Raw genomic sequence first — 18,454 nt, 5'->3', positions numbered from 1 at the left:
CCTCATATAACTAATGTCTATATAAAGTGATTCCTTTTACCCAATATATCATGTGCAGCCATTAAGACATAAGACATTAAGACATAAGACATAAGACATAAGACATTAAGACATATCGAAAAGCAAAAAATAACACCAAAAACAAAAGCAAAAACACACAGTAAGAAGAGACAGACTCAGATATGAAAGCAATGTTGGAATTTTTAAACCAGAAATCTAAAACAACTATGATAAAGATGCTAAGGGCTCTAATGTTCAGAGTTGCTGTAACAAAAACAGCATGCAAGCTCAAAAAGATTGAAATGGCTTGGAAAGTACCAAAATCGACATGCCAGAGATCAAAAACACTAACAGAAATGAAGAATGCCTCTGATAGGCTTTTGTTACACAGGACACCTGAGGGAAGAATCTCTGTCCTTAAAAATATCTCAATAGAAATAGCCAAGTCTAAAAAAATAAAGAGAAAAAAGATGGGGTGGTAGACAGAATAGCCAAGAACTCTGGGACAACTACAAAAGGTATAAGATAAACATAATGAGAATTCCAGAAGGAGAAAGAGAGAGAGAGCGAGCATGGAAGTATTTGAAATAATAATGACCAGGAATTTCCCTAAATTAGTATCAAACACCAACCACAGTTCCAGGAAGCTCAGAGAACACAAAGCAGGATAAATGTCAAAAACATTGGACTATATAATTTTCAAACTAGAGAAAGTCAAAGATTAAGAAAAAAAATCTTGAAAGAAACCAGAGGCAAAAACAAAAACAAAAAAACCCCACCTTACCAATAAAGGGATAAAGGTAAGAACTACTTATAACTTCTCAGTAACCATTCATACAAAAACAGAGGGAAATGAAATACCTAAGATTTTCTCAAACACTGATGGAATATTTTGCCAGTAGGCTTTGTAAGAAATATTAAAAGAAATTATTCTGAGAGAAGAAAAATTACATAAAGGTCAGAAACTTGGATCTACATAAACAAAAAAAGAGCATTAGAGAAGGAATAGTGCAAATAAAAGAAAAACTTTTATTTTTCTTATTCTTAATAGACTAGAAAACAGTTTGTTCATGATAAGCAATTCATTAATAATAAAGGGATCAATTCTCCAAGAATACATAAGAATCATTAATATGGGTGCACCTAAGAAAGCAAGCCAAATCATATGAGGCAAAACCCAATAGAACCCCAAGGAAAAATGAACAAATTCACTATTACAAATGGAGACTTAACACCCCTCCCCCACTAGAAATGGATGGAGCCAGCAGGCATAAAAATCAATAAGGATATGGTTGAATTCAATACCACCATCAATCAATTGGATATAATGGGCATTTATAGACTGTTTAATCCTACAACAACAGAATACATATTCTTCTCAAGCTCACTTGGAACAGTCACCAAATTAGGTCATATTCTAGATCATAAAACACACTTAAATTTTGGAGTTTAAAAATCATATAATGTCTGCTCTCAGATAACAATGGAATTAAACTAGAAATAATAACAGAAATTTAGCTCAAAATTCTCAAAGTCTAAAAATACTTAGAAAATATACTACATACTTATACTTTTTAACATCTGAGAGAAAGAAGAAATTTCAAGAGAAATTAAAAAATACTTTCAACTAAATGAAAATAGAACTTATCAAAATTTTTGGGATACAGTGAAAGCAGTGTTTAGAGAGAATTTTATGATAATGAATGCATATATTAGAAAAGAAGAAAGCTCTGAAATCAATCAACTAAACTTTCACCTTAACAAATCAGAAAAGGAAAAGCTAACTGTACTCAAAGCAAATAAGAAAAAATGTAAATTGAGGCAAAAAGCAATGAAACTAAAAACAGGAAATCAGTACAGATAATCAACAAAGCCAAAAACTGGTTCTTTAAAAAGATCAATAAATTTGATAAGCTTCCAGTCAGGTTAACCAAGATAAAGAGAGAGAAGACACAAATTACTAATATAATAGCCCCCTTCATCCATGACAACTATGTTCCAAGACCCTCACTGGATGTCTAAAACTGTAGATAGTACTAAAACCATGCCAAGAAAAACCACATATAAGACATGAAAAGAGCGATAATACTACAGAGTTCATGGACATTAAAATGCTAATAAAGAACTCTATGCCTACAAATTTGATAACCTAAATGAATTACTCGAATTCCTTGAAAGACGCAATCCACCAAAACTCATACAAGAAACAGGCAATCTGAATAGGCCTATTAAAGAAGTTCAATAAATAATTAACATCTTTCCAAAACAGAGAGCACCGGGTCCAAATGAATTCACTGATGAAATCTACCAAACATTTAGAATAACATACAATTTCCCTCAGAAGACAGAAACAGAGGGAGCAACTCCTAATTCATCCTATGAGGTCAGCATTATCCTAACACTAAAACTATGTAAGGACATTACAATGAAAACTACAGACCAATATGTTTCATAATAAATATGAATTAAAGATTCTTCAACAAAATATTAACAAATCAAACAACTCTTAAAAAGAATTAAACACCATACAAAGCGAGTTTTATGACAAGTTCAAAAATCAATTAATGTAATCATCACATCAACAGGCTAAAGAAGAAAAATCATATGATCATATCAATAATTGCCAATAATTGCAAAAAAAGTTCAACTAAATTCAATATTCATTCATGATTAAAGATTCTCAGTAAACTAGTAATAGGAACTTTTCAAAATGATAAAGAATATCTCCAAAACCCTACAGCTAACATCATACTTGATGAGAAACTTGAAGCTCTTCTACTAAAATCAGGAAGAAAGCAAGATGTACCCTCTCACATCGCTTTTCAGCATCATACTGGAAGTTCTAGCTAATGCAATAAGACCAAAAAATAAAAACCAATCCCACAAATAAAAGGTATATATATTGAGAAGTAAGAAATCTTTCCTTTGCCAATGACATGATTGTATACATATTTATATACATACACATACATATACACACACACACACACGCACACACACAGATGTAGATATAGAAATTTTTTTGACAAAAGGAAATCAACCACCACAACAAAAGAACTCCTGGAACTAATACGGTTTACAATAAGGTTGTGGGATATAAATTTAATAAAAACCCATCTAGTCAAACTACTGGTAAAATCATCAATGGAGATACTGAAGTCAATTAAGATGGTAAGCACATATAGAAAAAGAAAAAAGCTGCAAGCTAATGCTGAAGAAAAAATTGAAAGAGTTGAGAAAATTTCTGTTAAGGAGTCTTTTTAAAGCATTTCCAATAAAACAGGAGTTTATAATGTTACTGAGAAGAAAGAACCTTTTCTATTCTTAGAGACCCCTCACATCCTACATTAAGGAAGGTCAGAAGAGAAGTGAGGTTATCAAGAAGGCAAGAAATAGTTACAGGAAAGGTTACAGTGGTGACTGTTCACAAAAATATATATTTTTAAAGTAAATACCTGAACCAGTCCTCAAAAATCTCTTAATGAAGAAGCATGATTGAAAAATTTCAAAAACTTTAGAATGAAGAGATTTTATAGTAGCAGGAGAATAACTACTAGATATAGGGAAACATAGTTACAAGAGGAAGTTAGGTGTTCTCTCTCTCTCAGGTAGACATATGGAATATTACTTCTAACTATTCTAGGAATTAGAACATTTCCAAAACTAGATGTGCTCTCAGGTCTTACATAACTCAACTCAATCAATGCTACACAGTTTCTTTAATAACATTATATTTAAATTTAAATTTTATTCTTAAAATTTTAACTTTTTTGCTATATTTCAAGATGAAAACAGGTATGTGTCTTGTTTACTACTAAAAACAAAAAGTAGAAGCTATATAAATATGTAAACTCAGTTCCTAAAAGGCAAAAAATAGAATTGGCCTATATCATATTTTATAAACAACCTTCTAGTAATCAATTTTTATCCTTTCTATGGCACCATCTAACACCCACATTTCAATATTTAACAACCACACTAGGCAAAAAATTCTTTAGGAAATGTGTTATATAAGAGGCTACTGTAAAAAGTGTTTTGAGAGATCTGATATAAAAATGCTACTGGTGCCTTCTTCTAACTCTTATTCAACCTGCACAAATAACATCTGGGAAAAATGTCCAGGACAGGAACAGGCTCATAAATAGACACTAAATTTAAGTCCCTAGAGCAAGGCTGTGAATATGAGATGAGATACCAAAACTGTTTCAGAGGAAAAGAACCTTAATGTGGGCTGTCGGAAAAAAATTCTGGGTTATTCAGGGTCAGTGGTCCAAAGTGATTCTGCTTAAAAGCATTAATTGATTCCATTTCTAGTGATAAGGGGTACCCACAGTGTATGGTGGCAAAGCAGGTACATGTAGCAGTGTGTGGTGTAGCACCTGGAGACATCTATAACCAAGTACCCACAGAAGTCAAGGCTTTGTGGTGAGCAACATTTTCTGTCCCATATCAGTTAGATCAAAATACTGAAATATAAAAGTGTTGTTTGTTGGATGCTAAAAATTCCCAAATAAAGGTCAACATAAGGAATCTCAAAGTATCTATGACAGTCCAAAAAGAAACCTTTATCTTATTTAGTCATGATTGAGTTTTCTAAAAAATAAACTCACGGTCTAATTCTGCAGATGGGCTGAAAGACAATATAAATTGTATTCCCAACTTTTCAGATTCTCTAATATTAGAGTATCAATTAGGAAAGCAGTGGATTCTGAAAACTAAAATGGGATGGTATATCTTAAACCCCTAAATTCTACTGAGTGTTCTCTGCCAATAAAAGAAGACCCTCCATCTCCATCTCAGGAACTCAGTCTCTCCTTTCCTGAAGTACCTGTAACGGTCAACCCTGAAGGTACTTACAAAGGACAACTGATCCTCCTAAACATCCATCTCTATGACTTGTTGTTGTTTTTAGACCTGCATTGTTCAGCATGGTATCCACTAGACATATGTGGCCACTTAACTCTAATTTCAAATTAAAATAAATAAAATTTAAAATTCATTTCCTCCATTGCACTGGCCACATTTTAAATACACAAAAATCTACATGTGGATAGCACATTATAGGATATTCCTATCATCACAAAATGTTCTATCAGAGAAAACTGTCCCAGACCTTTAAACAAACTCAAGTTCTCAGCAAACTATCATGGGTAAGATAAAAAGTATAGTTCATGTGGATGTGCAATGTACACAAAATGATTGCATGATTTTGCCAACTTACATCAACAGAAATTGGGGATAAGTGTGGAAATGGAGCCTGAGAGTTTGATATCATGGTGAGAGGAAAAACAGTCTTGCCTGAAATCAAAATTTATTATTATAAGCTTGTTAAGCAGATGTTCTAGACACGGTGTTAGCTCAGGTGAGTAGGAAGAGTTTTTAAGAGTTCACCCAGTTGATTGAATGAAACCTGGACCCATTTAGACTACACTAAATAAAACTGAAATACCAGAACTTTCTAAGGATAGAGGAAGGCATCTAAAAGGCTTAGAGGGAATGGAATGTTGGAGTGGATTCATTATTTCTGACCTGTTCACCTGCCCCTTAGCATGTTGCCTGGGAGGATCTCTAGATACTCCTTTCACCAAGAGTCAAAAACTTTTATTACCAATCTTGTTTCTCAGGGGTATTATGGCTATTTACCTAGGTGACTGTCCATAGAGGAAGGGGAAATAATCAGACTTTTCAGAGATATCTGAACTGACTCTGCTTCTTTTTTTAAATAGTTTTTTAGATATTGATGGACCTTTACTTTACTCATTTATTTATATGTGGTTATATCAACTCTCTAGCTCTATGTTATGGTCTAATCTGTAGGAACTGTGATTGCCACTCCATTTATCATGTATGATAAATCATACATGCTAGGCAAGCGCTCTACCACTGAGCCACAATCCCAGCCCCCTGACTGCTTCTTAGAGAACCAGTTTACTACTGACCAGAATAGGGGCTTACAGAGTTCACATACTCAATAGCATTATAACTCAAGTCCATTCTATGTACCCATGCTGTGGATATTCTACAGTCCAGAAGACAACTGGAATAGGTACTAGGCAACAAGTAGGTACTAGGTAACCCTCATTGGTTCCCTGACTTAAGGAATAAGAGCTATTAAGCTAGAGAAGAACAAGTGCAAGATACTAGAACTTGCCCTTGTTCCACTTTACCAAAAAAGCAAATTAAAGTAATCCTGGAAGGACTGTAGCAATTTGTGCCACCATGAAGGACTTGGAGATACTGATTCCTACAACATTCCTCTTCAACTTGCCTATTTGACCTTGCAGCAAACAGATGGGTCTCAGAGAATGACAATTCATTATCATAAACTTAATCAGATGATAAATCCACTTGTAGCTGCCATGGCACTAGAAGTGGTTTCAAGGCTGGAACAAATCAAATATACCTCAACCTCTGGGATGCAATTATTGACCTGACAATGCTTTCTTTATCTAAACTGCTAGTAAAGCCCATGTTATCTCAAGGTTATATCAATTCTCTAGCTCTATGTTATGGTCTAATCTGTAGGAACTGTGATTGCCACTCCATTCCATTAGACAACATGCTGGTCCATTATACTTGTTGATGGAACCTCTAAGCAGCAACACATGGTAAGACACATGAATGCCAGACGACAATAAATCCCACCTTGGTGAAATTCCTAAGGGTTAGTGGTCTAGAACATGTAAATCACCCCTTCTTACTAAAAGGAAAGGAGCACAATGCTTAGTAATTCTTTTTAAACTTTGAAAGCAACAAATACATTATTATTTAGACATGTTTTTCTAATCCTTTTATTAAGAACCCCCAAAGCTACCAGTTTTGACAGGATCCCAGATGGAGATGACTCTGCGACAGGTCCAGGCTCTCAGGCCAGCTATTCTATTTCTTGAGCTATAGTGGTGCTTGGGAGAATCGTGGCAGATGAAGTTGGAGAAGGAGTCTTTGACAGCCCTCTATTGGTGGCTGATTATATAGAACAAGAGGGCATTGAAGGACAGTATTAAAAGTAGCAGCTCCCTGAACAATACATGCAAATGAACTCTGAACAATACATGCAAATGATCATTTTGCCCAGAAAGAGAGATAGCTTGTATTTATTATGGAAAATGGTGAATGATTTTGCTGATGGCTAGGTGCTTTAAAAAACCTAACCAAAAAATAGATGACAAGGTTTTGAGCTCTCTGAATAGGCACAGAAGTTGGGTGTGGTGGTACACACTTGTAACCCCAGTTACTTGAAAGGCTAAGGCAGAAGGATCACCAAGTTCAAGGCCAGTCTGGACAACTTAGAGAGACCCTGTCTTACAATAAAAAATAAAAAGGGCTGAGGATGAAGCTCAGTAGTAGAGTACCACTGGGTTCATTCTCCAGTATTGGGGTTGGGATGGGAGATACTCTGAATAGGCACAGAGTAAAAACATAAATGAGTCTGTATGAGTCTATTTCATTGCTATAAGAAAATACCCAAAGTTGGGTACTTTATAAAGGAGGTTTATTTAGCTCAAGTTGTGGAGTATGAAAGTTCAAATAGCATGGTACTGTTTTGATGTGGGCCCCCATAACTATGTCTCATCATGGCAGATGGTATCATGGTGGGAGTGTACCGATAGGGAGAGATCACATGGCAAGAAAAGAAGCCAAAATGCAATTCAGGGGTCAGACTTGCTCTCTTCTAACAACCTCTCATGAGAACTAAATGGGGTCCCATAAGAATTATACCAATTACTTCTGAGGGCAGCACTCCCAATGAGCTAATCTCCCAGCACTAGACTCCACCTCTTAAAGACCCTACCACCTCTCACATCACCACACTGAGAACCAAGCGTTCAGTACATGAACCCTTGAGAGACAAACCATTGTCAGACCATGGTAAGTTACATGTGAATGACCTCTTCATCAGAGAATCTTATTATTCAGGTGGACAAGATAACCATTCCCCTGAATGCCTGTCAACCTTCTTCCCCAGCTACTCCTGTTCCTCCCAAATAGGTTCAAGAACAAAGTGACTCTGGCAACAGGGATGTGCTTCTGTCTCAGGGCTAAAAGGGGTATCTCAACATACACCAGACTACTAGTCATGTAAGAATGTCACCAAAGTGGTAGGTCCTTCTATAGTTGAGATGGAGACTATGAATGAATTCAGGAACACTGACTTTTACTCACCCATGTTGATACAGTTACAATCTCCACTAAATTACTAATCTGCCAACAGCAGAGACCAATGCTAAGATACCAATATAGCATCATTCCCTGGTGGCAAGTTGATTATATTCAATTATTTCATGTAGAGAAAAAAATAACAACATATTATCACTGGAAATAGGCACTCTGAATATAGACTTATCTTACTTGTCCAAAAGATTCTACCAAAACCATCAATGAATAGAGCATTATATACATTTCTGAATGTATATAATGCTCTATTAATTGACAAGGCATTCCATACGACAGTGCTTGTCACCAAAGAATCATTTTGTAGGAAATAGTATAGGGTAATAGGTTTATTGCTTATTAAATTCATTGGTCTTACCTGTGTTGGGCCTGACAGCCTAGTGAAATGATCCTTTTATTTTTAATTAAACTTTCTCTTTTGAAATCCTTGTAAATTTGCATGCAGTTGTAATAAATAATATACAGAGATCCACTTACCACTTACCCTCAGTGATAACATCTTGCAAGACTATCACAACTAGGAAATGAAATCAACACTGATACAGTCCAAAGGTCTTGTTCAGATTTCACTCGTTTTACCTGTAATTGTTTACATGCATGTATCTGGTTCTATGAGATTTTGTCATATGTACTGGTTCCTATTTATTACCACAGTCAGATACAGAACAGTTCCACTGACATAAGATCCCTGTGTGTCCTTTTATACCTCTCAAACTCCCATCTACATACCTATTCCATTCTAATCTGTTTTCCATCTCTATAAATCTGTCATTCCAAGAATGTCATATAAATGGAATTACTCAATATATATAACCCTTTGAGACTGGCTTTTTATTCATGTAGCCTAATTCCCTTCAGAGTCATTCCAATTGTTACATGTATCAATTGCTTGTTGCTTTTTATTGCTAAGTACTATTCCATGATAAGAATGTACTGTAGTTTAACCATTCACCAAAGGGCATATAAGCTGTTTCCAGTTTTAGTACTATAGATAATGCCATATTTGCATAGTTTGTTATATAAACATGTTTCCATGTCTTTGGGATACATACTCTCTGCCCAGTAGCATCCAACTCCCAGTGTCCCCCCCCCCACCTTTTTTTTTTTTTTTTTTTTGAGAGAACCCAACCATATCAAGCTGGTCAGAAACCAGGCAACTTGAACTGCCAACTCCTATGCCAAGACTGACTCACTGTCCAGCAGTTGCCAACCACAGAGTCCCTGAAGCTTTAAAAAGGAGAGCAAAATCCAAACTAAATTCAAACTATTTAATTTTACTCCCTGAACCATACAAATCAGATTCTTCACAAAAGTTACATTCTGTATAACTTAAAAGCTTCTTTTATTTCCTTAATGCCAATAAATAAAAACAAACTTAGGGGCTATACTCATGCCACAACAATTAATATATTCAAAAGAAAAAAATTTTAAAAAGCAATATAAAACCTAACCACATTAAAGGAAGGTAGCAACATTTCTGGGTAAAAATAAGAATAAGGAAAGATCTACAAATAGCAAAAGCTAATGCTGACCTGAGAAGTCAGATCATATGACCACCTACAAAATACAATACATACAGAAAATAAGCATCTTCCTTTTTAGGAAATGGATTCTACTGCTCATAAGCACAATACAGGTACTGATAAAAACCTACTTTTCCCTGAGAATTCTATTTACTTCAATTCACTCTTTTGTTGTTGTTTTTTTAATTAAATGGACACATTTCTCTAAACATTCTTTGAAAATGGAACTAAACATTTCAGAAGATTCTTTATCATTAACTCAAAGATAACTCTCTTAGAATTCTACAATATAAAAACAGGCTTGCATCACAGTTAAAATAAGAAACATTTTCCAACATTCCTTTACATATTAAATTTTAATTTTAAAAGATTGGTGCAATTTTTAAAGTTCTCAACACAAAACTAAGGGAAAACAAAGGATTAACCAAAACTAGATAATTTTACTACCATATGAATTTAGTGGACTTAAAAGTTACATAAAAATTTAGAGAATTTTTCCTTTATATTAAAACAAATCCTTTAAACAATCTATGTTTTCATTTTTTCAGTATTCTAAAAAGAACTAAACATCTGATTGAAATGTTCTGTCTCCCAGAATATTCCAGTATTTTTAAATAAAAAATAGCAATAAGAAATATTAGTGAAACATAGCATTTAAAAATATTTGCAAGAAATCCATTTAATATAGTGTTAAAAATAACACTAAAAGCTTTCCTGTAACTTCAGCATTCTAAATAAATAAAAAGTAGTAAGATGTTTCACTGCCTTTTTTAACGTGCTGGAAAGTGATGTGCCACCCTCTACTGTAAAGGACCAGTAGTAATAATGTTCATACAGCAGAAAAAGCAAACCTCTGTTCAACTGTTGCCACCTTGTGGCTATGAGATGGGTTATATGCTACAGCACAGGTCCCAAGTCTGCAAATTTATATTATTTAAGTACAAAAGAGATATGAAGCTTTTAAGATTTTTAAAAGCAGGGAATGGGGAGAAGAAAGGTATCTGGCTAAAAAACAAAAATACACACACAAAAAATCCCAAACTTTTGCAAATTATTTTTAGTTGTGGGTGAACACAAGACCTTTATTTTATTTATTCATATGTGGTGCTGAGGATGGAACCCAGGGGTTCACACATGATAGGCAAGTGCTCTATCGCTGAGCCATAACCCCAGCCCACTTTTGCAAATATTTACCAGTTTTTTTATACATAAGTGGGCAACTTATTGGTCACAAAAATAAACAGGACTTGTTCCAATCCCCAAAATAAGCCAAAACAAAACAAAAACTAGTTGAAGAAATAGATGCATAAACCAGTATTAAAGCACATGAACCAAAAGAAAAGAGAGTGAATGAGAGAGCACAGCACAATTACAGAACTCAAAGCCTCCACACAAAACAACAGTGTTGCAGGTCTTTTAAACCCAAGCTCTCTTTACGGAGTAACTTCAGTGAAATATTAGGAAAAGGATCATGATGCACTGACCTTGGTTCAGTCCTGACTGTGAGGAAAAGGTCTCTGCAAGGATAATTTTTTGGGCTCTTACTGAAAATTATTTATTTCTGAGGTCTATGTATACTTTAGTTTACACTTTAAGGACTTTAAAATTAAATCAAAGCTCACTACTTGAACTTCAGTATATATATATATATATATATATATATATATTTTTTTTTTTTTTTTTAAATCCCACAATAAGTGATCTGAATGTCATTTTTCATTTATAATTATTCAATCATCAAACTAAAATATTATTACAATTTATATTGTATTAAATTCTTGCTTATATGTAAAGCTTTATGCAAGGGATGAAAAGAGTGAATAAGGGCTGGGTGTGGTGGCCCAAGCCTGTAATCCCAGCACTTCAGGAGGCTGAGGCAGGAGGAGCACGAGTTCAAAGCCAGCCTCAGCAAAAGCGAGGTGCCAACGAACTCAGTGAGGCCCTGTCTCTAAATAAAATACAAAATAGGACTGATGATGTGGCTCAGTGGTTGAGTGCCCCTAGATTCAATCCCCAGTACCCCACACACACATCAAAAAAAAAGAGTGAATAAGGTATAACCTTGATCTCTAGTAACTACAAGTAGAAAACAGATTAAAACAGGCTCACAAATGACTTTAATGTAACTTAAAACTACAGTTGTGACATAAAGGTAGTAGAAAACAATGCCTTAGGACATTCAAGAGGATTGGCACCTGGTTGGTGAGATCACAGAGGCCCAAAAGAATACATGATCCTCCCCCTTCTTTGTTTTTAATTAGTTCTTTTTAGTTTTATATAACATTAGGATTCACTTTAACATAATTATAAAAGCATGGAATATAATTTGCTCTGATTCAGTCCCCAGTACTTCCCCTTCCCCACCCTTCCTTCCACCCCTTGTTCCCTTCACTCTACTCTACTGATCTCTCTGCTATTTACTTACAGTTTTTTCTTTTTAATTAACGTCTTGTGGATGTCGTGATTGTGAGAATCACTGTAGTATATCACATGTGTACATAGGAAAGTCAGGTCAGAATCCTTCACTGTTCTTCCCTTATCCCATCCCTCCTCCCTCCCCATCAATCCCCTTCCTCTATTAGTTCTTCCCCTAACAGATCTTCTATTGGTTGGAACCTCCCACCTCCTGTGATTTTTACAAGGAAATCGGCAGTCAGAGAAGTTAATTTCAGGGTAAAGAGCAAAGGTAAAGCAATAATGTTCTGTTTAGGGAACAGCAAACTTTTATCTTCAAAAGAAAAAAAAATTAAGCAGAAGCCATTCTACCAATAATATCTTACATAGAACCCTAATATGTACATATAACTTAGTTTTTGTTAGTATATTTTATGAGTTCAATTTGGTAGTGTTTCTTTATTATAAAGTAAAAACTGTGAATGTGTAGTAATTTTGATGGGAATCAGAGATGAGGGATAACAAACCCAGTTCCTAATTCCTGTATTTTGTTTTGGTCCTCCAATATGAGGAAAATCCACCTAGGGGCTGGGCGTGTGGCTCCAAGGTAGAGTATTTCTTGCCTAGCATGCAGGAGGCCCTGGGTTCCATCCCCCCTACCACAAAAAAGAAGAAAAAGAAGAATCAAATCCACTTATAACAGCATATGTTATTGAGGGCGAGGAAATGAGCATTGCCAAGCACTACAGTGGGAGTTTATTAAACCAACTAATTGTTCAAGTTCAAACTGTGCATATATGCATATACTTTCTCCTAGAACACATCCTATAAATTCACTCTCATAAGCATGCAAAAGAGCAAATGTCCACTGTAAGATTGACTGTTGAGGGAGGGGCAACAATCTAATGCTTTTAATGAAGGCCTTTTCTAGTTAATAAATGATACCTACTATGGAATACCAACAATTTTTTAAATGAGGCACATAAAGTACACTTATAACTCAAAGTTATACTTCAGTGAAAATAACAATTTTCAGCAGCAACTAAAAATACTGATTTTTCTAAAAGTATTAGGCACTTGTATTCAGTGCTTTAAATAATAAATTATTTAATCAATAAAACATAATAAGGTAAAACAATAATGATTTGTTTAGGGAACAGCCCTAAAGAGATTATCTCATAATAATACTGTGACACAGGATTTCCTTTTACAAAAAAGGAAAAGGAAATACACAGATATTAAGTCATTTCTCAAAGAAAAGTAGCTAATAAATAGTAGAAGAGCCAGGATTTAAAGCCCAGAGCTTATACTCTTAAACATTAATAATAGTCCAGAACAGTACTTAGTATTAACCATTTAATAATTACACTTGGAATATGTATATATATATAAAACTCCAGAGGCATCCATTAAAAATCATACTCTCCAGCCTTGAGAAAATTAGAAAAAGGAAACAGAGTTGTTTATATTTCACATAATAATTTTCAGCACTATTAAAATGTCTTTTTAAAGTAAATAAATATTGCTTTTATACTTTTTAAATAATTAAATTGTTTCAAAAATCCTGATTCAAAATAAGTAATTATTCATCTTGTAATCTCAGGATAGTCTTCAATTAAATAGATCCAAAAACTTCAAAAAGGAATATTAAGTTGGATCCCTATCAACAACTAACAACTGCTCATATTCCCATCATAAATATAAGATAGAAATACACCCAAAACTTCCAAATAAACATTAAAATTAAATCTAATGTAGTATTTTGAGTTTTCTTATTATTCCTACAATTTTTTTCACTCAATTATTGTTCTGGTCAGGCACATTTAACTAATATGCTCAAGCCTATATTATTCAACTTGCGCAAACTGCTTGAGAGCAGTCGCACACATATCACAATTCAAAGACAAGTCAAGTGGAACTGAAGTTTCAATATGCAACGTATGTGCCATTCATTCATTTATCCATTTGGCAAATATTTATAAAGTACCCACCACGGGTCAAGCATGGTGCCAGGTACTAGGGACTTATCAGAATGAAGGAGAAAAATTTTTTGTCCTCCTAAAACTTACATTCCACTGGGGGGAGAAAAGTCAAAATAAACTACTTTCTGAAGTGTGCATAGTACTCTGACATATTAAGTTGACATATTAGAGCATTAAGAATCATCCGTGGACTATGTGTGGACCAAATCAGCATGAAAGCCCATTGAATGGGAAAGTCTGGTATGTGGGAACTTAACAGTGGCAACCCTGCTGTGAACTCCCACCAAGCTCTGCCAGAGGTCCCACATAGCACCAGAGATGGGGTAACCTGCTATAGCCACATAGTGTCTCTGAGATGGGTGTGACCTGACAAGATGCCAATCAATCTGCTGACTACATGACATCTGGAAGCAAGACTCCACCCCTGAAACCTTACCCCTGCCTTTGATGTACCCCCTTAAATAAACCACCAGAGCCATTTTTTAATTGCTCTGTTCCAGCTCCTACCAGGACTGGAAGATCCTATCAGAGGCCCTGCTTTTAAAATCTATTCTTTGACACTGCCTCTTATTTCTTCACTAATTATTTCAGACTTTATTTCTCAGGTGGCTTATCTCCTTCTGTGCAGGAAAAATTACCCTGGTGAGGCACTGGCTGCCTGAGATATTGGAGATTACAAATATCTTTAAATTAGAGATTAAACAGAATGGCATGTGCATGTGCATGTGCATGCTGATTTGGAGTAATTTTGTTTGCTTGGTTAGTTTTAATTTTTTTTCTGTAAAAAACTCTATTGTTTCTGTACAGCTCAATCTAAAATTATAGACTCATCTACATTTTTTAAATAGCCTCTTACGTGCACTCTTTTTTGGGGGGAACAGTTTTAGGTTTAGAGCAAAACTGCATAGTAGAGAGAAATCCCATGTGCTCTCTGACCCCCAACTTGCATAGCCTCCCCTACTATCAACATCCCCACCAGAGTATATGTGTTACAATGGATGAACCTACATGGATGGTTTGACAAGGCTTATTATTCACAACTTAATATTGGGTTTCATTAAAGAACTATGTGGTTCTGGAAACATCTCTGTTGCAAATATTCTCCAATATGCAGGAGGACAATGGAGAAATGGCTGGGGCCACATAATATCTAAAATGCATTAAGTGAAGGCTTTCTCTACACTGTGTGCTGAGAATCTTTTAAATGTATTATTTCATATAAACTTCCCAATAACTCCAATTAGAGTATTATTTTCACTTAGATATAAGGGTGCAAACTCGAGTATGCAAGCTAATTTGTCAAAGTCACTCAACTAGTAAGAAGACTGGATGAGTATCACAATCCCAGCAGCCTCAAACTGAGCAACTTTTAACCTCTGCCCCAGGCCAGTAAGTCTTTAATACCATAGCAAGAAATGTATTGTTAAGTTTGAGGGAACAGGAATGGCAGTTTACAACGTTCCCAAGAAAAACATAAAGACCACCTCCTTATGTCTGATTTGTAGAGCAGAACTCTGTTGCTATGTCTATAATGACCTTCAGCACAGCTGAAGTCAGAGGTATTCATTACTGCATAAAAGGGAACACTCAAAATGCTACAAAGCTAAGAACTCATAAAACACAAGACTACACCCCAGATTCCTGATACCATCCTTCCCAGGAAATTACCCTTCCATTAAACCAAGATGTCCAAGAACTATGAACCAGAAAAATGTGAACCACATGTTAGAACTAAACACATTTACTCTCCATCTAATAGAATAATGTTTTCAAAACTATGTTAGTGAAGAAAAACTGCCCATGGAGACTGTTGAGTCTGAGCTGGACGAGGCAAATCCAACGGATGTGCTGAGACTCCCAGGAAATACCCAGTTGCCTCCTGGAAAAACTGAGCAGTCCAATTAGAATTGTCTTGGAGAGGAATGGAAAGGGAATCCTGCTCACTCATAAATACCCTGAATTTCTCCTTCATTAAACATTTACTACTGCTCATCATGTGAAACACTAAAATATGGGAGACAATTTTAGCTTCAAACACTTGCTAATGTGATGCAACAATTTTCATTCTTACCACAATTAACTCAGCAATCTGAGAATTATTTTCTGGAGATTTTGAAGAAACTTAAAATGGGGTACTTATGGGGCTGGTAATGAGAAAGGATGAAGGTGAGAAACAGGGAAATTCTTTTCCTACACAAATATTCAGAAGAACACTGAATTATATTTATGCTTCCTACCTTACCACACTTCGTTAGCAATGCCTTATGCCAAGGATGAATCCGATTCATCCCTTTGATGATTTCAGGTATGGTAGACAGAATAATGTGCCCCTAAAGATGTCCACATCCAAATTCCTAGAATTTGTGAATGTCACCTTCTGTGGCAAAGAGGAATTAAAATGCAGGTTGGATTAAGATTGCTAATCAACTAATTTTAGAAAAAATATTGTGGATTATCTGGCAGATCCAATATAATCATAAAGGAGCACAAAAATGAATGAGACATAACAGAACTCCCTGTGAGAGGGCCTCAACCTATTGTTACTGGCTTTGAAGAAGCAAAAGGAGGCCAGGAGCCAATAAATGGCAGTGGCCCCCATAAATTAGAAAAGGCAAGGAAACAGTTCCTCCCCAAAACCTATGGAACAGGAAATGCTGCCAACACCTTGGTTGTAACCCAGTGAGACTGCAGACTTCTCACAACCCTCAAAATAACAAATTTGTCTTAAGCCACTAAACTTGTGGTAATTTGTTACAGCAGAAGAGAATATACATCAGACTTCTTTTATACCTTGGATCTTAGGAAAATTTTGACTCTAACGACTAAAATGATCCTACAATCCAAGAAACTGCCTATTAGCTATTTGATACTATTCCCCAAGGAAATAAATACAGAAATTGAGAATTTTTTTAATATATCCAATTTCATGTCTGCTGAATGCAATAGTAAAAAACAAAACAAAAACAACATCTGTACCTGTCTATTTCCTTTATTTCGCTTATTTAGTTATTTCGTACTTTAGAAAAATATTGGTAAGGCAAAGGGGTAATAAACCCAAAAAAGTCACTTACAGAAAAGGAAAGTGAAGCACTGACCTGTTAAATCACTTGCCCAAGTTCAGAAAAATAGTAATTCCATCGTTCCCCTATTTAACAAATGCTTAGAACAGCTACCAAGAAGCTCCACACTGGAGCTGTTGTATAGAAGGAGACCAAGCAGAGCCTTGCCTCTCCCAGTGTGAGTCCACTTCTACCAGTCCCCGGACTCGCCCCAGACCGCCTCACTGGCAGCGCTCCCTGCTGCCCAAGGGCCAGCAAGACCCGCGCTTACAGAGTCAGTCACATAAAAGTACAACCAATGAAGAAAAACACCAGCCACGCGCTCGGCAGCAAGCCGCCAGCCACAGAGCCAACATACGGCCCAACAACCGCCCTCCAGCCTCCCAGGTTCCCAGGTCCCCCAGGTCCCCCAAGCCACCAGCCACCTCCAGCCCTCCCAGTTCCGGTTCCCCTCGCCGACTCCCCGCCCACCATCCGGCCCGGCCCCGCCCACATGTCACTGGCGTGGCCCCACCCTTTACGCCGGCCCCAGCCACTCAACCGCGTCGTGGGCGTGGCTCCGCGGCTGCCTCTCACCCGTCGGAGCTCCGCCTTCCGCTGCAGCTCTGAGTGCCGCTCCAACGCGCTGGCAAAGCCGCCTGGACTCGTCTGAGGCTTCGAGGAATCGGAGCTCCCGCTTTCGGAGCCACTCTCAGTGCCTGCGCTTCTAAAGGGCCTAGAGAAGAGAAACACTCGCAGAAAATGGCTCTCGGCAGCCACGGCACGAGTCCCACACAGCGCCGCCATGACGCCTTCACAACCTCTGACCTACGGCCTCCGTTCCGCAAGCGTGCGGGTCAAGGGCGGAGCGAGGAGAGGCCCGCCCACCGGCCGCGGAGCCAGGAGGACTGGCTGTTTGAGGGCTGTGCTGTGCTGATGAAGAAGTGTAGGAGGTGGAGGTTTAAGTTAAAATGCATGGACTATATCCTCAGGGACTGGAGATCGCCGTTTCGTGTGGGAAGTGCGCTTAGTTCATGGCAGAGTGCGGTAATGCAACCTTTCAGGCTCCCTCAGTTTTCCCTGTTAACCTACTTAGTTCTCCCTGTTATCCTACTTAGAATTGGAAGTTATCTCCCTGTTACCCAACTTAGAATTGGAAGTCCGGATATGCACGCCAGTGCTCTGCTTTCTTTGTGACTTTGAGCACTTAAAATTTTAGGTGCTTTCCGAAGTTTCTCCATGAAGGAAGGAATTTGCTGTTAGGTCTTTTGTACTGGGCACTTAGTAAGACGCAGTTCACATCGAACAATTCACATTCGTGAAATTCTGGATGCAAGTTAATCCT

The 18,454-nt window shown here is 36.6% G+C and overlaps 1 protein-coding gene across 1 annotated transcript in view; it reads right to left on the bottom strand.

Annotated features, from left to right (window-relative positions):
- Mrps28 (mitochondrial ribosomal protein S28) overlaps positions 1-17,941 on the bottom strand; it is a 102,707-nt gene extending 84,766 nt beyond the window's left edge. The window contains exon 1 of the mRNA XM_026382742.1: positions 17,707-17,941. Coding sequence (XP_026238527.1) covers positions 17,707-17,916 — 210 coding nt within the window. The 5' untranslated portion in view covers positions 17,917-17,941. The remainder of the gene's footprint in view (positions 1-17,706) is intronic.
- Between the last annotated feature and the right edge of the window lie 513 nt (positions 17,942-18,454).

The sequence above is a fragment of the Urocitellus parryii genome, chromosome 7 (assembly GCF_045843805.1).
Source record: "Urocitellus parryii isolate mUroPar1 chromosome 7, mUroPar1.hap1, whole genome shotgun sequence".
Classification (NCBI taxonomy): Eukaryota; Metazoa; Chordata; class Mammalia; order Rodentia; family Sciuridae; genus Urocitellus; species Urocitellus parryii.
This window is presented reverse-complemented; position numbering and strand designations above follow the sequence as displayed.